Source organism: Myiozetetes cayanensis, unplaced genomic scaffold (genome assembly GCF_022539395.1).
Source record: "Myiozetetes cayanensis isolate MyiCay16 unplaced genomic scaffold, myiCay2020 scf30, whole genome shotgun sequence".
Classification (NCBI taxonomy): domain Eukaryota; kingdom Metazoa; phylum Chordata; class Aves; order Passeriformes; family Tyrannidae; genus Myiozetetes; species Myiozetetes cayanensis.
The window spans coordinates 2838920-2859402 of record NW_026087522.1 but is presented as its reverse complement, the minus strand read 5'-3'; the positions used below and the strand labels follow the sequence as shown (position 1 = coordinate 2859402).

Below are 20483 nucleotides of genomic sequence, written 5' to 3'. Positions count from 1 at the left end.
GATTGGCAAGTCTTTAATATATTAAACAAAACATATCTGCTAGAAACATTCTATTCATATAAAAATGCAAAAAAGACCCCTTTAAAGACATTTCTTTGGCATATTTCCCCTCCCTCCCCCCCGGATATTGCAGGAAGCTCTGTTGATATGTCGTTCGCTTGTAAACAGACAAAACAAAGTGTAATTAAGAATACAAAGCTTTTTCTCTAATACTGTCACAGTGCAGCAAAGCGATAGAACCACGGGGCATCAGCCAGGCTGGGGGGGCTGCGGGAGCCACAGCAAGGGTTTAAATTGTGTTAAATACCAGGGACAGTGAAATATTTAAGCATCTAAGCTGGGCAGAGAAGCCGAGGCAGGCGGGGGAGCGGCAGGTTAAGCCCAGGGGTGCCCCAGCCCTGCGGGGTGAGGGGTTCTGAGGTGAGACCAAGTCCCACTAAGTGCTTTTTCCTCCCCTGGCTCGTGGCCCCTGCCGGCCCCTCAACCCCTCGGAGGTAGCTACATAATTAAACTGATTTGCACACAGGGGAAGCTGAGGCAGGGGAGGCTGGAAAGGGCAGAGGAGGCACCAGACTCCCGTCCTGCATTGCTGCAGCCCTCCCCACAGCCTGGCTGTTTTACCTGCCTGCTGGGAAGAAGGGGGGGGACTTGTTTTTCAATGGGAACAGTAAGTGCTTATCCAGGTTCCAGCCCTTTGACTGCATCGTGGGAACTGTCTGAGGAAGGTCCCTAATTCCTTGGCATTGTTATCCTGCATTCCCAGGAATGGTCCCTGCTCCCCAGGGAGGTTTCTCTGCCTTCCTAAGAGCAAACCCGAGTATTTTCTGGATTAAGGACATGGGCCTGCTCTGGGTTTGTCACACATCTTGGTTCTTTGGTGCTTTGGCGCAGAGGGTCAGTCCCGGCTCTGCCAGCCCACCCCATTGCGTGGCTTGTGCCTCCGAGGGCCTGGGAGCCTCTCCTGGCCGTGACTTTAGTGTCTGGCATTAAAGCAGTGCAGACAGTCGAGGTGATCCTCACCTTGGAGCTGAGGCTCCTCTTACCTTGTGCTTGGCTTTGCAATATGGCTTTGGCACCGCGCGAGCCCCAGGGCTGAGCGCTGGATAAAACCACTCCAGAGGGAGCAGCTGCTCTCCAGCAGCCGCTTGCTCAGCCTGGGGCTGCGGTGTCTGGACGTAAAGGGCACTTGGGGTGGTCCCTCAGTGGGAATATTGCAGTCGTGGCACGAGCGGGCCCTGGCCCAGTGCCCACCCCCTCCCGGGGAGCGCGGGCGGGGAGCGAGGCCCTCGTGCCACTTACGGCTCTGTCTATACATTTATATACATTCAATAATATAGCTTTGAAAAATAGACATTTCCTCTGTATAATATAAAATAGCATTTAGGATCAGTCTCAGGCGGCGCACCGGAGGGATCGAAGCACGGTCGCAACTCCTGCAAGGATTGCCTGGAGTTTCCGCCCCGGCACCACCGCGGGAAGCTCGGAGCCTCCTCGAGGGGAAAGGGACAGGTGGGCCCGGGGTCAGCGGAGCCCCCAGCTGTGCCACCTGTCCCTGCTTAGTGCACGTGGTGATCCCCGCAGAGCAGCTCCGGAGGAGATCACGGCAGCCGTCGGTCCTTCCCTGCCCTCACACCGTGGTCTCACTCTTCCAGAGGCCGGTCTTCATGCCGGCCACGCCGTCGGCGCTGGCCAGGTTGATGTCGTACTTGCTGCCCTTGAGGCCGCCGTTGTGGCTGCCCACGTTCAGGGGGTAGGAGCGGCGCTTGGCCTCCCTGTCGGCGGCGCCGCCCGGCCGCAGGCTGTCCCGGCTGGCGCTCCTCCGGCGACCCTCGGCGAAGTCGGGCGCCCTCCGCCCGCCGTCGCTGCCCTCCGAGGGACTGGCGGCCGCCTCCCCATCCTGGGGCCCCCGCAGCCCCGCACGGCCGCCGCTGGCCGGGCTGGTCCTGCCGCTGGGGTAGCTCTCGGAGTGGCTGTTGTGGAGGCTCCCGCTCTCGCTGGACGGGTGCTCCGAGGGGCCCCGCAGCATTTTCAAGCGGTGGTGCTTCCCGTCCCGGCACGGCTTAGTTCTGCCCCGGTGGCTCCTGCGGCCGTGGAGGTTGCTGGCGTGCCTGGTGGGTTTCCCGTCAGCGGCGTCCGGCTCCGGGCAGGCGGCCGGGCGGGCGTCCACCTGGCTCTGGGCGACCTGCAGGTTGGTGAGCTTGCAGCGGCCCCCGGCCGAGCCGGCGCTGCTGGGCGAGGAGGAGGAGGAGGCGCCGGAACGAGCTGCCTCGGGGTCGTGGCAGCCGATGAAGACCTGCGAGCCGTCCTCCGGCCCCAGCCCGGGGTGGACATAGGCCTGCATGGGCAGCGCGTTCCGGTACGACGGGCAGCAGGAGAACCAGGAGCTGAGCACGTCCCGGCGCCGCAGGCAGTGATGGGCGAAGATGAAGAGCCCCAGCGCCACGGCGGTGACGCCGTAGAGGCAGCTGAAGACGATGTTCAGGTACCAGCGCTGCGACACGGCCATGGCGCCGAACGTCCACAGCGCCACGTACAAGGCGTGGGTGGTCACCAGTGCCCAGAACTGCACCCGCAGGGAGTAGACACCGTCCCCCTCGGGACAGGGTGGCCCCGAGTTCAGTGTCACCGAGATGGACCCAGAGTCTGTCAGGAGGTCACCGGTGCCCCCCAGCCGTGGCGGTGGCTCCAGTGGCTCCGGGACGTCTTTCCTGCGCAAGGGTCGGCACTGGAGGCTGAGCCCGGTGCAGAGGAAGTAAATCCAGGTGACGAGCAGGATGAAAGCCACGGGGACGTAGAAAGCTCCCAGGCTGGGCCGCCACACCAGCCAGCAGCTGTGCGGGATGAGAGGGGCTCTGAGGGGTCATGGCGTGGAGGTGCTCGGCAGCCTTGCCCTGATGGCACGGGCTCTGCGGAGCCGTGCTGGTTGCCCTGGCTGATTTTTTCCCAGTATATGGATAACTCTTGGGGAAAACCTCACTGTCCTTTCCCCATCTTGCCCAGATTCCCAGTTCCCTGCCCCAGCAGAGGGAGGCCACCCGTGTGGGGAGGAAGGAATGTCAAGTGGCAACACTTACTATGGGTTGTTGTCATGGTAGTTGTGGATGTTGACGGCCGCCGTGATCCCGCAGATGATGAGGGGGATCCCGCCGGCGATCAGGTAGAACCTGCACGGGGAGGGACAGTGTCACTGCAGCCCTGCAGCCCTCAGGAGAGCATGGGATGGGCTTGCCCAGCAGAACAAGTCCTGCCCCAGCCCCTGGACGTGTGGCAGGAGATGGTCCCGCAGCTGCCCCCAGGTCGGGGCGAGGGGAAGGGGGGTCTGTACCTCAGCATGGGTCTGGGGGCTGGCTGGGACGTGTCCCCTTCTGGCTGCTGTGGTGCCTTCCAGGCCACCTCCCTGTAGAGCACTCGCGCTTTCACCGCCATCCAGAGCAGGGTGGAGAGGGAGGAGTAGTGCAAGATGATGCCGACCTGTGGGAGGAGGCCACGGCTGGGGAGGGGGTGCTGCTGACATGGCTGTGTCCCCCCGGTCACGGCCCTGTGGCAGCCCACAGCGCTGGGCTCTGCCCGTCCCCTGGCCCGGTACCCACCGCCTGGCACACGATCCGGTACCCGGTGAGGGTGATGCCTCCCGCGAAGACGGCGGCTGTCATGGCGATGTGGAAGCAGAGGTTGAGCAGCATGTGCCAGCCCTTCCGCGGGATGAGGATGGTGCTGGAAGAGCGAGAGGCACAGCCGGTACCTGTGAGCTCCTGCCCAGCCCTGAGAGAGCCACAGCTCCTGCCAGCACAAATCCTGCATCCAGAGGCCAACAGGCTGTGCCTGGCACGGAGCGTGGCTGGTGGAGAAGCCACATGGGTACATGCATGCACGTGGGCCAAGGACCAGGACCCAGGAGCCCCTCCAGCTGCCATGGAGACACCCACCCCAGCACAGCCCCCCAGCCACCTCCGTGGGCACCAGGGCGCTGCCTCACCCGTGGTGGACGATGTAGGTGATGATGGTGGTGAAGAGGCAGAGCAGCAGCACGGCTGTGCAGGTGTACATGGCCGGGTGCAGCACCTCCACGGCGCCTCGCGCCTCGCTGGGGAACCCGCTCAGCTCCTGCACGGCACAGCACAGCCCGTCACACCCCACATCACTGCCCCTGCCCCCTGTCCCCCCCCACCGCCCTCGCTGCAGCCCTCCGGCTCCACACCCCACTCGCAGCCCCACCGCTCGCCCACACCCACCATGAGCACGGCCACGTTGCTGAGGTGCCGGCAGTGCAGGGAGGTGACGTTGGGCTCACGGGCAGCCAGCTGGCACCCCTCGGCGCTCCAGCCCCCCATGCCCCCCAGCACCTCGAAGTTCCAGTACGCGGCCACGGGGTCCGCGCCCTCCCCGGGGTGCCGCAGTGACACGGCCACCGGCTCCGACAGGTTTCCCACTCCACAGCCGTCTGCAGCAACAGAGAAACCCGGTCAGCAGGACAAGTGACACCCCTCCACCTGCACCCCCAGAGGGCCTGGACATGGGGGCCCCCCCACATCCCATCTCTCCAAGAGAACCCCAGGGATGGCTCTGCACTGCAGGAACACCCTGTCAACACCCCGAGCAGCCCCATGGAGCTCCATCCCCCAAGAAAAGCACCCCCAGAGCAGCCCAAGCCCCCCCACCACGCCGCCCTTACAGGTCCCCGCGTAGATGACCGGGGTGGCCACGCTGCGGCGTTTGCCGTCGTCGGCCAGCCGGGAGGAGTTCCCGGTGCTGCAGAAGAGTTTCCCGTTGCGGAAGACCAGCAGCTGGAGCTTGCAGTCAGTCCCCGGTGCGGCCGGGACCGGGCTGGCAAACAGGCTGGGGGGCAGCTGGATGGAGGCCAGGGCGATGCTGTTCTGCGGGCACAGGGTCACCGGTGAGCAGGGGTCGACCCCCAGCCCCCCCGGCCCCCAGCACAGCCGTACCTTGATGTGGAAGCTGGTCAGGGAGACGTTGGGGCGCCCCGTGGTGCAGCGCAGCCTGAGCTGCTGGTCGGGCACGGGCTCGGCCCCCCGCTCAGCCGGGGGGGCACGTCCCGGTGCAGCCCCGTCCCGCCGCTGGAACGCCACACAGCTCAGCCCCACGTAGCTCTCGGGCTTCACCACGTACGCCTCGAAGGCGATGTTGCGGGAGTTCTGCCAGGCACAGCGCCGTGGGGTGGTCACCAGCCCCGGCGTGGCCAGAGAGACCCCTGGCACAGGCAGAGACCCCTGGCACAGGCAGAGACCCGACACCAGCCACCCAAGCTCTCCCTCTCCGGCCCCCCCTCACCACTGCCATGTGCTGGGAGTTGCTGCCCAGCGTGTGGGCCGCGATCCTCTCCAGGGAGCGGACGATGCTGGTGCAGGCCTTCTCCTCCTTCTGTGACATCCACAGGATGTGGTCGTCCACCAGCATGATGTTGCTGGCCATCTCCACGATCACGTCCGTCAGCTGCGGGGACAGTGAGCGGCTCTGCAAAGAGCTACCGCCATCCCCCAGGGAAATGCCCTAGTTCACGTTTTTCCACCCCAAAACCACCAGGCAGCGCTGAGGCAAGCAGGGGACACCCGCAGCACTCGTTACCTGCTTGATCTGGTCCACGTAGCCGATAAACTTCTCTATCATCTGGGCCACGTAGAGGACATCGACCATGTCCGAGAAGTTGGCTGCCTCGGCCGTGTAGACGCGGAGCTGGTGCGCCAGGGTCAGGGCGTTGGAGGCGTTGATGGGCATCTGCGGCGGGCACGGCCACGGTGGGGACACGGTCACCAGCTGTGCCGACCCCTGCCCCAGCCCAGCCAAGCCCCCTGGCCCCCGCTGCTCACCAGCACGAAGGTGTAGAGCACGCGGGTGATGTCGTTGGTGTAGAGGCAGTGGGAGTAGTCGCCGTCCTCCCAGCGCCCGGCGCGGTCGCAGCGCCGCCACGCCTGCTTCTCGCCCGCCGCGCCCGTGCCCGCCGGCCCCGCGGCAAACGGGTGCTGCAGGCAGGGCTGGTAGGCCGTGATACCCGCCAGGGTGCGGGGCCACCTGCGGGCACCCACGCAACGGTGACCGCGGGGCGCCCGCCACCAGCATCTCCCCCCGTGCACACCCTGCCCGGCACTGCCTGCCAGCACTGCAGCCCCAAACATCCTCCACCAAGCCCCCACCTCCCCTGGGCTCTGGGGGGGCTGAGGGTGATGCTCCCTAAAAATCCCCCCACCCTTTCCAATCCCATGTCCCACTCAGCCCTGGCAGCGCAGGGGAGGCAGCGGGGCGGGGTGGGGGAAGGGGGGCACCGCTAATTTGAGCCACATTGAGTGTGCCAGTAATTTATATTCCGTAAGGGCCCCGCCGGGGTTACAGCGGGCGCCCGGAGCCTTTCGTCTCGTGCCAGAGAAATTCCAACACCTCTGCCGCTGGAGCCAGGCTGCGCCGCCGGCACGGGAAGCCCTTCAAAAGCGCGCGCGCGCTCCCCACGGCCGCTAATCGCTACCAGACGCCCGGTCACCTGCGGCCAGGCGAGGGGAGGCGAGGCGAGCCCCCCGCCCGCCCACGCGCCACGCGGCACAGACCGCGTGTGTCCCCCCACCTGAAGTCCCCGCGGTTGTTGGTGACCCGCTCGGCAGGGCAGTAGGACGCGGAGGTCTCCAGCACCACGATCTCCACCTTCTTGCTGACGTTGCCCTGGGAGGTGGAGACAGCGCATTCCCACTCGCCGTTGGCGGAGACGTGGATGTTGGAGAGGATGAGCTCGCTGTGGGCAGAGGGGACAGGTTGGCATGGTGGGGCTGCCCCATGGCCTGCAGCAGTGGTCCCCCAGGCCTGGGGGCTCCGGGACACACACCATGAAGCACAGGAGGTGCCCGCACTTGGCAGCCCTCCCGTGGCACTCAGTACAGGCAAACCTGCGAGTCCTGCAGCCACGAGTGTCCATCCCCATCCCCATCTCCATGTGGTCTGTATTGCCACCCCCAACTCATCCCCATCCCATTCCCCATTCCCATCCCGGTCCCCACCCCTGACCTGGTGATGAAGGTGCAGTCATGGATGAGACTCTCCTCCACGATGATGCCCGTCCTCTCGTCCTCCTCCACGGGCTCGTGGTTGTGGAACCACCGGATCTGGGTGCTGTTGTCCAGGTACGTGGCGGTGCACTGGAAGGGCAGCCGGTCTCCCTGGAACACCACCTGGCGCAGCGACGGGATGAGGTGGTGGGTGTGCAGCTCCGGGGCGCCCGCTGCGGGGGACACAGGTGAGCCCGCGCCGCCGCCGCCGCCGCCGCCCCCGCCCCGGCCCCGGCTCACCGCAGCGGAGCTGCCCGTCCCGCGCCCCGCGCAGGGCCACGCCGCGCAGCTGCCGGGGGAACGCGCACGCCGTCCGCTCCGAGATCTGCGCCGAGCGGTTGCGGGTCCAGGGCAGCACCCAGCGCAGGTTGCAGTCGCACGTCAGGTACTCGGTGGCGAAGTCCCTGCAAGGGACGGCGTCACGGGGTCACCCATCGGCCCCCGAGACCCTGGGCAAGGGCCCCCCCCGGTCCCCCCAGTGCCGAAATCCTGGGGCACAAACTCACACGACTTTCAGGGAGGGGAGCTCGTCAAAGACGCCGGGCGGGAGGCTGGAGAAGATGTTCCCAGACATGTTCCTGCAGGACAGGAGAGAAGGGTGGCATGCAGGGGACTGGGGAGCTCCTGGGAGGGGGGACACCTCCCTGCCCCCTTGTTGTGCCCACACACTGCCTCCTTCTCAGGAGCCAGCAGGGAGGGCTGGCCAGGATGTCCCCAGGGAGCTGCTTACAGCCGGAGGAGGTTGGGGAGCCCCTGGAAGACGCTGGCGCTCAAGCAGCCGATGCGGTTGTTGGAGAGATCCCTGCAAGGCAAGTGGAGGGACCGTCAGGGCTGGGGACACCCCGCTGTCCCCGCTGTCCCCAGGTCAGCTCCAGGGGGGTTGTGCTGGCACTTACAGCCGCTTCAGCTCGGCGAGCCCGAGGAAGGCACCCGGCTGGACTGTGCTGATCAGGTTGTTCTTCAGGTCCCTGTGGGGAGACAGACACAGACCTTGGGGTGTGACACAGGGAGCCCTCTCCCCAGGAGACACAACGCAGGGCACAAGCGCACCTGATCCACTCCCAGCCCCCATCTTCTTCCTCAGCCCCCCCACCACTGCAAACACCCCACAATAGCCTTATTAGCAGTTTTCCATCCCATTTCCCTCTCGTTATCTCTCTGAAGGGCACAGGGAAGGCACGAGGCTCCTCGCTGCTCCCAGGGGGATGCCAGCCCCTCAGCACACTCTGAGTGCACCAAGGAGCACCACATGCCTGTGCACACTGGCATTGGCTGCTGGCATTGGCCCCACATTGCTCCCAGAACAGCCGTATCCCAGGGGGATATCTCCCACGTGTGGGATAAGAGCATGGCCCTGGCCGGGCTCTGTGGCCCTCGGGAAGTTCATTTGGGTGATTAGCCTGATTGCAGGCACCTATCTAATCAGGGGCTGGTCAGGCTGCCAGCAGGGCTGGGAGCACCGGTGGCATCAGCCTCTCCATCCAGCCCCTGGGACCCGAGGCAACTCCTGCCGAGCACGGGCACTGGCTGGGAGAGGAAATGGGATCCATATGGATCTGTGTTTATTTATAGCAGTCTCCACGGAGCTCGGCGCTGGGTCTCCCGCTGCTCCGCCTGCGGCCCTGGGGACACCCCATCAACCACAGCCCCACTGCAGGGCCGGGAGCCAGTGCCTGGGATGAGGAGCAGTGCAACCCCTTCCAGCAGAGCCAGGGTGCAGGGGGGTGGGAGTCCAGCCAGAGAGACACGAGGGGCCCCGCAGGGAGAGGAAACGCAGCCGGCGTCATCCCGGCCCCGCTCGGCTGATGCAACGGCTCCGCACGTGCCTGCCTTTTCCGGCATTCCCGAGGAGCAAATGCACGTCCCGGGAGCTCCCACGGCCAGCAGTACAGGCAGGTGTGCAGGTAGGTGTGCACAGGTGAGCGCTGGTGCTGAAGGAACAGCTCCACTCACCTGTACCGCCACCACCCGCCGCACCGACAACAGTCACAGCGCGAACACCCGCCCTGCAAACACCCACCTGGACACACCAAGGGACACCTGAGCACCCACCTCAGCCCAGCTCAGACAGGGACAGATGAAGGGACAGAGTCTCTCCCTGTCCCTTCTGTCACCCACCGAGCCCCCTCGCAGCCCCCCGGGGTCATTCCCAAGCGGGGCTGTGCTAATGAGGGCGCGCGGCCGCCGCCACATACCGGCCCTGCTCAGACTCATTAATCTCATTACGCCGCCACAAATCACCGGAGATGCCAAGCCTGGAGGGGCAGTGGTCCATGGGGGCACGGCTGAGACCCTGGGAATTGGTTCTCCCCATCACGCTGGCACTCTGAAGAGCCCACGGTGGGTACCCAGGGTGAGCAGGGGCCCTGCGAGCCCCAAGATGAGAAGCAAGGGGTCCTGGAGCCCCCACTGCATCCCCACCACACCAGCCGGACTCCCCACGGGGCACGTCTGTGCTGTGGCCCCAAACAGACCTGACAAAAACAATTTACAGCTCCTGTCGAGGTCAATCAGGTGCTGCACAGGGAGATGCGGCCAGCCTGGGGTGGGGGAGTGCTGCCCACCCTCCCTGGACCCCTCTGACCCCGTGGTGAGCAGCAGGTGACCTGGGATGGCTGCTCTCCCAGGGCACAGAGACCTTTACGGGGGCTGCAGAGCCGGGGTCCTCCCCAGCAGAGGCCTCACTGCTCCCCAGCATTCATGAGAGCTCGGTGCCAGGGGCAGGCACTGACCCCAGGCTGGACCCACGCTGGGGAGGACTCAGCCATGTGGGATGGTGCCCACAAGGTGGCTGCTTCCCGCTCACCCCAAAACCAGTGCCACGGGGATTTCCGCGGGAGCCCGCGGGGTGCAGGAATGTGCGAGACCTTGGCGGGGAACAAAACGCCCTCAGTGCCGGTCCCCGCGCCTGCATACCTACAGATCAAACCCATATGGGGGCCATAAATCTCCCCTCCTCGCAGCTCCCTCCATAGAGATGCCTTTCATGGAGAGATAAGAAAGTTGACTTTGTTCGGGGGGACAATGTCGCTTTTCATACCGGCCCTCACGGAGCGCGGCCCCCCCCGGTGCCTCCTGCCCCGCTGCAGCTCCCGGGGTCCCTGGGATGCCCGTGGGTGCCCCGGTGCCCGTCCTGCCACAGCTCCCAGGAGTGACACCGGGAGCGGGATGTGGGTGGTGATGCCGGCACCCACTCCATTCACACCCCGTGGAAGCCCAGCCTGCACCCCGCTGCCCCCCACCCTCCTGCCCACCGGGCACTCACAGCTTCTCCAGAGCCCACAGCCCGAAGAAAGAGCCGTTCTCCAGCACTGTGATCTTGTTGTTGCTCAGCAGCCTGTGGGAAGAGCAGAGGGAGAGAGGCAGCCTCGTTACCTGACCTGCCATGGATTCCCGGCCATGCCCCGGTGACCTGGGGGCTGGAGGGGAGTGGAAACAGCCAGACCCCCCTGTGAGAACCCACAGCCCCAGCTGTGCCACTGGAACAAGGTGAACTCTCAGGGACAGGTTTGCACGGCCAGGTGGGACCATGGGATGCTCTGCATGGTCCTCAGGCCATGGAACACCACGTGGTCCCCACACCAGCTCTTGGGGCATCACCTCGGAGCTGCACGGGTGGGCGATGATCCCCACCCCAGCACCCAGGGCACCCCGAGGACCTGCAGCCAGGAGGGGACCCCCCAGCTCCTGCTGGTCACAGCTCTGAGGCCACCCCAGGAGCCTCCCGGCACTGAGATTCTATTCCAAAATAAACAGCTTTGCTGGCCAAAGGGGCCCTTGTGGGGAGACGGGAGCGGACGGAGGGCACCAGCACCCGACGATTAAGCCAGGACCTCATTAAAGCTGCAATTAGCAGAGCCAGACGCGGCTCTCGGGGACCGGCGGTGCCTCCCGGGCGGCCGCGTGGGCACCGGCGACGCCAGCGCCGGCAAATGTGACCCGGAGGCAGAGCCGGGGCAGGCGGCGGCCGGGGCCGGGAGGGCACCCGGGAGCCTCTGCCGGGGGGAGGCGCGGGGAAAAAAGGGCTCATTGAGGGCCGGGCCGGGGCTGTTTACACACGGCGGGCCCGACGGCCGCGCTGAATGGTGGCTGTGTGCTGCGAGCCCGTCCCGCCCGGACGCGCAGCCACGCTCGGCTCACGGGCACGACCAGACCCGGCTCGGGAGGGGGCTGCCAACCCCCCGGGCTGGCCGGGAGGGAAGGGCCGGGGTCCGGCAGCGCGGCCCCCGCATCCTGTGCTAATGAGGAGCCGCCACCGGGCACCGGCGCGGCCGCGGGACCCTCGGCCCGGCCGGCGGGGAGCGGAAGCGTCCGGCAGCCCCGACGGCCGCAAATTGCTTCCACACCACGGTGGCCGGAGCTGCCGGGGCCGTGTCTGACACTGTCCTCCCTGCCGGGACCCCTCTGTGCCGGGGCTCGGCTCGCCCCAGCAGCAGGCACGGTGTCGGCTCAGCCCAGGACCCTTCGCGGAGCGGGGGACAGCAGGGATGTTTCCAGAGCACCACCACTCCCAGTAAAGCCCCAGCTCTGGGCAGCAACAGCCCCTCAGCGTGCCAAAACTCCCCATCACGGTATCGGCGGGGGCTGTTGCTCAAGGCCCCAGCGGCTCCAGGAGGTTTTCATTCCAGCGGCAGGAGGTTTCACAACCCAAAGCACTGGCTGTGCAGGGGGGACACAGCCATGGCCATGCCCCAGTGGGGTGGGCAGAGCAGGGAGGGCCAGAGCACTGGGGAGCTGCACCCCCCTGGGAATGCAGCCCCCCGGGAATGCAGCTCCAGGCGGTCCCAGGCCGAGCCCTGGGGACGCTCTCTCTGTTCTCAGACCCCCAGGGCCATCTGCACCTCTGCCATTCCACAACTCCCGCCTTAAAAGGCAACGCTCCCTCGATCCATCCGAAGGGATCAGCCACCCCTGTGATCCACAGCCAGGGATGCTCTCCCTGGGGGCCACCTCGGCAAAACCACCCCTGGAGCCCCTCCAGAACCAGCAGTGTGGGACACCCTGAGCTCCAGGCACTGCCTGCACTTCCCCAAAGAGAAGAGGTCCCTGCCCAAAACCAGGGGCTGACACAAAAAGCTGCACCAACAGCAACAGTTTGCCCAAACCTTTTCTCTCCTGGTGAAACTCTTCCCGGGTAGGGATCCTGGCTCTTCTCTTCCCTGTCCCACAGAAGCCAGCCGGTTCACACTCCCCTGTTACAACCCACATCCTCCAACACGGGTTTGTTTTGTTTTCTCTGGTTTCATGGATATTATGTTCCCAATTGTTTTCTGTTCGGTTTTTTGGGGTTTTTTGTTGTTTGTTTTTTTTTTTTCCCCAGGAATTTCTCATCAGGCTCCACGGAACTTTCCGTTCCCGCATGTCCACAGGCAGCAGAGCCCTGTGCAGGCCCTCACCACTGTCCCTCACAGGAGATTAACTGAGAAACCCCAAAATACTACAGGACCAGTGTGTCTGCCAGGCCACCCTGACCCAACACACCGGGGTCACAGGCCAGCAGCCCCCGAGCCACACTGGGGACCCCACACAGGAACCCAGCCCTTGGCATGCAGGGACGAAACCAGACCCCCCAGTTGGATGTCAAACCCCAGGAGCTGCCCCAGGGAGGAGGGATCACCTGAGGGGGAAAGGGGATGGGGGGCTGGACACCAACCCCACTGTCCCCCTGCTCGCTGTGGCTGAGCTGCTGTCGGTGGGCTGGGAGCACAGAGTAGGGGCTGCAGCGGCTCCCGGATGCTTGCCGAGGCCCAGGGGTGCAGAGGGGACGTGGTGCCCTCATGTCCCACCCATCTGCAGGCTTGGCAGGCCATGGAAGCACAGCTGTGGCCTCCAGAGCAGCCCCCTTGGCTCCAGCCCAGGCTGGGACCCCTCAGCTCAGCAAGAGGAACCCCCAGCCCGGGCTCAGAGTGATGTGCTGGGTGGGGAGGGCCGGGGACCCCCCAGCCCTCAGTGCCCGACCATCCCCACGCTTCTCCCACCCCAAACGGTGCCTTCATCCTGCCCAGTGCCCTGAGACCCTCGGAGCGTGGGCGGGCAGGGGGCTCCCGTCGGGGACAGCCCCGCCACGGGGACAATAATCGGCTAATTGAGCGGTGGCTGGAAAAGTCCCTCCGGACAATGCGGGGATTAAGGACCAGAGCGTGGAGTCAAACGGAAACGATGGGGGATGCGTGGTGGGGACGGCGGGAAGAGCCCCGAGGAGCATCCTCCCATCCCGGGGGACCCAGCCCTGGAAGGGGTGCAGCATCCACGCTCCAACCCTCCCTGTGCCAGGGCTGGGGGGGGCAGCTTGGAGCCCACGAGGCTGCCGGCAGGGAGATACAGACCCCTTCTTCTCCTCTTTTTTTTCCATCTCAAAAAGAGGAGCCAAAAGCGAAAAAAACAAGATTGTTTTTTCAAGCGTGCTGGAATCCACTTGGATAAATAACAGCTCCAGAAACTGGGCTGCTGAAACAATAAACTTCCTCTGGACCCAACCAAAAAAGGACGCGGGGAGACGGTGGCTCCCCAGCCCGGGCAGGGAAGGCAGCGGCGAGGAGGTTCCTGGGGGGGCCGCGGTGGGGGCGGGGACCCAGCCCGGCTCTGCTCTCCAAGTGCATTAATTCAAAGCATATGCCGGGAGCAGATACGGCGCAGGCTGCGCCCCGAGCAGGGCTCGCTGCTCTGCAGAGGGATTTGGGGAAGGGAAAAGAGGGGCCCCGGGGCTGGTGAGAGGTGCCGAAGGCTCTGGCAGCAGGGAGGGCTCTGGGGGCTGCAGCATCCCAGGGGGGAACCCACGCCCCAGGGTGGACCCCGCAGCATCCCAGAGGGACCCCACAGCATCCCAGAGGGACCCCACAGCATCCCAGAGGGACCCCACAGCTCCCAGGGGGACCCTGCAACATCCCAGAGGGGAACCCACGTCCCAGGGTGGACCCCACAGCATCCCAGAGGGACCCCCCAGCTCCCAGGGGGACCCCACAACATCCCAGGAGGGACCTTTCATCCCAGGGGGGACCCTGCAGGACCCCACAGCTCCCAGCCCAATGGGACTGGAGACCCCCCAGCCCTGGCTGGGACCCCCCTCCCCACTTTGTTTTGGGTGATCGGGGGCTGTTCCCTGCCCCGCCCATGCCCGGGCGTTGCCTCCAGCCTCACGTCACGCCGGGCTATTTCGGATGGTGAAAATTATTGTTCCAACCCTCGGCTTTTGTTAGCACAGGAAAAATAGGCCCCGGAGAGAGGGTGAAGCCTCCAGAGCCGGCATGGGCTGGGATGCTCCGACGCACGGGGCAGCACCACGACCCTCAGCCCCTGGAAAACCCAAACCTGATGGAGCTGCAGCCCAATAAACAACAAATAAAAAGCTGAGGAAGGTTTCAGAAAGGAACCATCTGCAGGGCCCAGGATAGAGCGGCCTTGGAGCGTGGAGTTCAAGTAGAACTGGAAATTGGTCATAAGTCAAAGCCCTCTATTCCCTGCAGACAATCTGTAATTTCAGTGCAATCAAGCTGTGCACATAAATGAGGCCTGTGCTGGGATTCCACATCTGGAAGAGGTTTGGGCTCCCGCCCGTGTGACAGCGGGGCTGGCCACGGCTCTCCAGCTCTCGTTAGGATATGGCGCTTTTTCCACCGGGCGATTAGCACAGGGGTCAGCTGGGGGGGATTAAAGCCCTGTTAATCCATGGCACCTCACAGCCAGGACGGGCGGCCCGAGAGGTCCCAAATCCCCTGGCCCCCGCAGGAGCAGGATGTGGGGCTGGGGGACTGCCCCAGGCTGCATTGGTGCCAGCCCTGCCAAAGCAGCCGGGTGAGCTCCGCAGGGCCACAACAGAACAGGGTGACACCGAGACTGGCACCCCTCCTTCCTCCATGCAGGGAGCTGGGGGCAGGAATTAAACTCTGGGTGCAAACCAGGGCGGGTGTCAGAGAGCACACACTGTGTGTGTAACGTCTGCTGGGGCTGCAGGGGGGTTTGTGAGCATCACCCTGCTCACCAGACCCCACATGTGTCCCCATGCTGGCTCCTGGTGATCCCTGTGAGGAGCCAAAGGAAGAGGAAGGAGGCACGGCTCTGCTTGGAAGACATTCCCCATCAGACCCCAACATGTGTCTGGGACACGGGACCGAGGCCGAGCCCAGCAGTGGCTGCAGGTCCCCAGAACGCACTTTGTCCTCTCATCCTTTGTCCCCTGTCCCTGCTGCGATGCCAGCGAGTGTTTCTCAGGCACGGGGTGGGGGGTAAATGCGCAGCAGCTGCCGAGGAGGCAGAACAAGATTCCTCAGCACAGGCCTAATAATTAAAGATAAATAAAGAAGTAAAGCGAGAGTGTGGGAAAAAGGCGAAGGAGGGACCCACAGGGTGACAGACAGAGCTCCTCCAGCCACCCGACCTCCTCTGGCCATCCGCCTGTCCCCGGCCACTGCCCAGACAGCCAGAGCCCTGGCCAGGCCAGATCCCTCCTGCACTGCTGGGAAGAGCCTCCCCCTGCACTCCTGCACTCCTGCCTCCAGGCTGGACTGGGTGAGGCCTGGAACACGGCTCTGCTTTGAAGCATTACTGCCCCAAACGTGCCCCAGCTTTCCTGCAGCTGGGGCAACAGCGCTGCTGAGCCCCCCAGGGCACAGCTGGCACCCAGCACCCCAGGGCACGCGTAGGGGCCCTGCCCAGACCCAGCTCACCCGCAGGATTCAAGGCTTGGCTGTCCCCAGCGGGGCGTCCCCAAGGCACGTGCAGCCCTTGCCACGTGCCCGGGCCCCTCCGCTCCCTGCCCGCACCCCAGTGGCTCCAGGAGACGCTCCCAAAGTCGCAGCCTCTGGTTTTGATTGTTCCATCTGGAAAGGGTTTGGAATAAATCATGTTTACTGCGCGAGAGCAGAGCCAGGGTCACCGCATATTTGTAGGTTTCTGCCTACGCCTGTAGGTTTCATGTCACGTTTTAGTGGGATCGTGTAATGCCCTAAATGCTTCTGCACGGTCATCCCGGCCCCTCCGAGCGAGCCAGCCCAGCACAGGCGGCACAACCCCTCTGCCTTGCTGGGAACAGATGGAGAGGGCACCGGAGCAGGCACGGGACGGGTTCCCTTTCCCAAATACAAACTGACAAGGGACTGAACACCCCCACGGGTGTTTGCAAGGGGCTGACGCACAGGGAAGGGCTGTAGGAGCAGAGCAAAGCTCAGGAGTGTGACAGAGAGCCCAGCTGTCACCTGTCCACAGCCACTCAGCGTCCCCCACCAAGGGGTGCTCAGGGCACCCATCGGTGCTGCTACTCCAGCACGACTTTATGCTTTTAATGGGACTGCCACACTCAGCCCCTGCTCGTGGCACCACCCTGCAGCACTGGTGTGTTCCACAGCCTCATTCCACGTGGGGATGGACGGCACCAGGAGCACGGCAGCCCCCAACCCTCCACAGTGTCCAACCAAACCCACCCGAGGAGCGGAACGTGGGAGCCACGACCATGAGGGGATGACACCCTGGCTGAAGGCGACATTCCCCTCAGCTGCAGCGCTGCCAGCCCAGCCTCCCATCCAGATTTTAATTCAAACATCTCCTCCGGAGTTATAAATAAACCCTGCAGCGAGCAGAGCGCGGCTGCCAGCGCCGGCTGAACCCCAGCCCCCGGCAAGGGGGGCGTGAGGAAGAGGAGCCTTTAGGGACCAAGCAGCAGCTTTAGACCACTTACACAAACCCCTCAAACCCATTAACCGCTCCTGGTCGCTTCTCAGTAAATATTTCCAGGGAGAACAGTCACTTTCAAACAAAAACATCCTCCCCAGCACTCAGAAACGCCGCGGAGGGAAGCGGGAGAAGGAGCCCGTTTCCTGGATTTCCAGCTCGCGTCCACACCAGCCCCGCGCTGCCGCCGCGCCGTGGGGACAGCGGGATCCCCCCGGCAAGTCCAGAGCCGCGACACTCCTTTTAACGCGATTTAAACCACGTTACGCAGCACCGAGCGACGCTTTCGCCGGTGCAGAGCTGCTTACCGAGAGAAAAAAGTAACTTCATCGCGCTCCCGCGACGCCGCGGGGCTGCACCCCCCGGTTCTCGTGTCCCGCCAGCACCTCCCCGAGCCGGGGCGATGCGGGGTCCCCCCGCACGCAGCGGAGCTCGGAGCGGGCTCAGCGCGACCCACGCGTGGGCTCCCGTCCCTCTCGGGGCGCCCCGGGGCAGCAGCGCCCGGCCGGGGCGGCGCGGGGCAATGCGGGGCCAGAGGGAGATGCCCGTGGGGATGCGGGGGCGATGCCCGGGGGAGACGCCGCGGGGGCAGGGGGGGATGCCCGGGGCGGTCCCGCTCGCGGTACTCACAGCGTGACGGTGCCGTCGGGCAGCAGTCGCGGCTCGGGCGGTGCGGGGAGCCCCCCGCCGCTGCAGACCACCCTCCTCCGGGGCGCGCCGGGGCCGCCGCCCGCCTTGGCCCGCTCGGCCGAGCACTTGCAGCCCAGGCTGAGCGCGGGGCAGCTCCGCGCCCCGGCCCCGGGGCCGCTCAGCGCCGCCGCCAGCAGCACCAGCGCCGCCGCCCGCATGGCCCCGGCCCCGGGCCGCGGGAACGGGCTCCGGCTCCGCGCCCGCCGCCGCCCCGCTCCCCGGGGCGGCTCCGGCGGCACCGCCTCCCCCGCTCGCCGCGCTCCGCCGCCGGCCCTGGCGCCTCCCCCGGCCCGCCCCGGCCCGCCCCGGCCCCGCCGAGGGCAGCGGCTCGGCCCCCCCGGCCGTGCGGGAGCGGGGGGGACCCGCACGGAGCGGAGCGGGACCCCCGCGGGCTGGGGATGGCACCCCCGTCCAGGAGCGACGGAGCCGCACCCCCCTGGAGGGCTCCGGCTGCCCCCGCGGGGTGCCGCGTCCAGGGTGGTGACACGCACGTGGCCCCACCGGATCTCCTGCGCACGGGGGGCTCTCTGGTGTCTCCACTGCCTGTGGGACCTCGGGACCCCGAGCACGAACTCACACAGTTCACCCCATGGTCACGCTGCTCCATCCCCTCCGGGCCTCCGCTCCGCCTTTAACACTCTCCCCCATCAAGTTCCCTGTTTGCTTCACTGCTTTTCACACCAAGTTCAATATTTTTCTTCCCTCTCCCCTCTCTCCCCCCCTCCCACGTCCCCGCTGCCTCTTGCCTGCCCCCAGACCTCTGGTCCCCCCTGGGCTCGGCTTCTGCGAGGCCACGGCTCACTGCAGCGCCAAAGCAAAAGGGATCAAAAGCCGGCAGTGAAGTGTGCGGGACCCCGTGCCAGGGAGCGGAGGGAGAGGGTCATGGAAGGACGACAAGATGATGCTGGGAATGCGGTTTCTGTCCAGGACCAATCGTTCCTGGAGGGGAAAAGAAATTTACTCCTCTCTCCAAATAAATACAGCTCGCCATGGCGGTGGGCGTCGGGAAGCAGGGATTCTCCTCAGCTCACACTCCAGGCTGTTCCCACACGAGCTCTTGGTTGGCACCACAAGCAGTACGGTGCCTGCAGAGCTCGCTGCCTCCAGGCAGGCAGGGGCAAGGACTGTGACCCTCCCTCCCTGCCCTAGAGGGTCAGCAGTAGGACCTCAGAGCCCTGGAGCCCAGTGTCATCCCAGCAATAAAGAAAGACCATTGGGTGTTCCTCATTTTTCCGTCTTTGTGGGTTTTATTTTCCCTTTTTTCCACTGAGCAGAATTTTCCCTGCAGGAATCCCCCTCCTGTGCTCAGGGCTGCAGGATACCAGTCCCAGATCCTGCAGCTGAAGCTGGAAGAGCAACAGGAAACCACTTGTGTCCAGTATCCGCTCTGAGATCCTGAGAGCACCAGCACAGCATGGAACCCTCCCAAACCCCTGGATGGTGAGAGGTGCCTCCTGCTCTCAGCAAGAGTGGGCTTCCCTCCTTCTTCAGAATTTCAATCTCCATTAAAATTCCCGGCAAGAACAGTGAGAACCTTGTCCAAGCTGGGACGTGTGGAATACCTGGCCCCAGCCTCTCTACGAGGAGAGGAGCTCAAGCAACACTTCCCACATGCTTCGAGCCTGATGGAGTTTGGGTTCTTTCAACTGCTTCCAAGCCCCTGTCTGTGCTTTCCCAGCCCCGACCCCTCCTGATGCCTCTGGCCCAGGAGACAAAGCCTCCCGTTTGAAACCCCATCACCACAGACGTGCCGGTGCCAGATGCCAAATCCCCGTGTCCCTCGCTCCCACTCAAAGGTAAAAAGCCTCCTTAAGTACTGCAGGCCCAGGGAAAGACAACAAGCATGAGACTCTCTTAATTCCTTTCACTGGGATCCAATAAAAACCTTGGCAGTGGCCGTCCTTCCTGCCGGAAAGCCGATATCCCAGAAATAAACACACTTTCCACTTTGAAGGGCTGCGGCGGGACCCGCCTGGGCCCGGATCCGAACTGCTCCCGGCCACCCCGCACTCCCACCTGCCCACAGCCCCCGGGTGCAGCAGGGAACTGACCCACAGCTCCTGATCTCTGCTGCTCCACCACCGGCACTTCCCCGAGGATGAGGATGGCCATGGGTGGCCGGTGCATCCCCCAGGAGCCAGGGAAGGAGAGGCAGCAGCAAATCATTCTGTCCAGCGTCATCCATGGGTTTGCTTCCTCTGAGAGGGACCAAACCCCAGCGTGGAATCAAGGGTCACCTCGGGGGAGTGCTGGGAATCCTGGGGCCATGCCTTGCTCCAGAGGGGACGGCTGCTGGAAGTCACGAGGGAGGAGGAGTCCCCCCTGTCTGCTGGATGTGTCCCTCCAAGGCAAATATTGACAGTGACAGTGCCGAGAGCACGGGGAGCCCGAGCGCTGCTGCTGCCCCAGCCCCGCCGGGGGCTCTGAGGGATGGAAATAAAGCCGGGGCCGTGGGGGCCGAGGCTCTGCGCGGTTCATTAAGAGCCTTTCATCTCCAGCCCGCTGGCTCCACTCCAGTGACCAGCAGTTCCCATCTGCGGGGTGACCTCCGTGGAGGGAGTGGGTGGTCTGTGCCCGCTCCCCTGGACAGGTGTCTGGCGTCACCGACCCCGCAGCTCCGCACCCTCCTGCCTCGGGCTCCAGGTGGGCTCCCCGAGGAGGAACGGGAGGTGCCCGTGGGCTGCTCCGGCTCTGGGGAGGCTCGGACACGTGGGGAGCACGGCACAGCTCTCAGCCATGAGGAAAACATCACTTGGAAGCTCCACGGGTGAGAGAAGCAGCTGCAGAGGAAGGAGCAGACGCTCTCGCTGCTGTCCCTCCTCTCCAGTGCCTTGTCCAGCCCAGCACCGGCTGTTCCAGCCCAGCACCCACCCTGCTCCCCACAGGAGCACAGGCTAGACCAGCCTGGGTGCAGGGCAGAGGTGTCCCGTGGCAGAGAGCAGCCCCAAGGAGTGAGAGGCCCTGCTGTGCCACAGCCTCGTCAGGAGGCCACCAGCAGAGCTGAACGTTTCAGCAGGCCCTGTGCAGGCTGAGCAGCAATCCAGAAGACCACACACCTTCCTGAGCCGGTCTGCTCCTAAAACA

The 20483-nt window shown here is 64.8% G+C and overlaps 1 protein-coding gene across 1 annotated transcript; it reads right to left on the bottom strand.

Moving 5' to 3' along the window:
* Nucleotides 1-33: 33 nt before the first annotated feature.
* Nucleotides 34-17557, bottom strand: ADGRA2 (adhesion G protein-coupled receptor A2). Its single transcript, XM_050325770.1, has 19 exons — nt 17340-17557; nt 10312-10383; nt 7943-8014; nt 7777-7848; nt 7553-7624; nt 7287-7450; nt 7006-7219; nt 6572-6736; nt 5826-6027; nt 5584-5733; nt 5290-5451; nt 4944-5153; nt 4673-4874; nt 4233-4441; nt 3977-4104; nt 3591-3714; nt 3326-3471; nt 3075-3164; nt 34-2831 (listed from the first exon to the last, which is right to left on the bottom strand). The coding sequence occupies exons 1-19, from the start codon at nt 17555-17557 to the stop codon at nt 1628-1630; spliced, it is 3876 nt and encodes a 1291-aa protein (XP_050181727.1). The 3' UTR covers nt 34-1627.
* Nucleotides 17558-20483: the final 2926 nt, after the last annotated feature.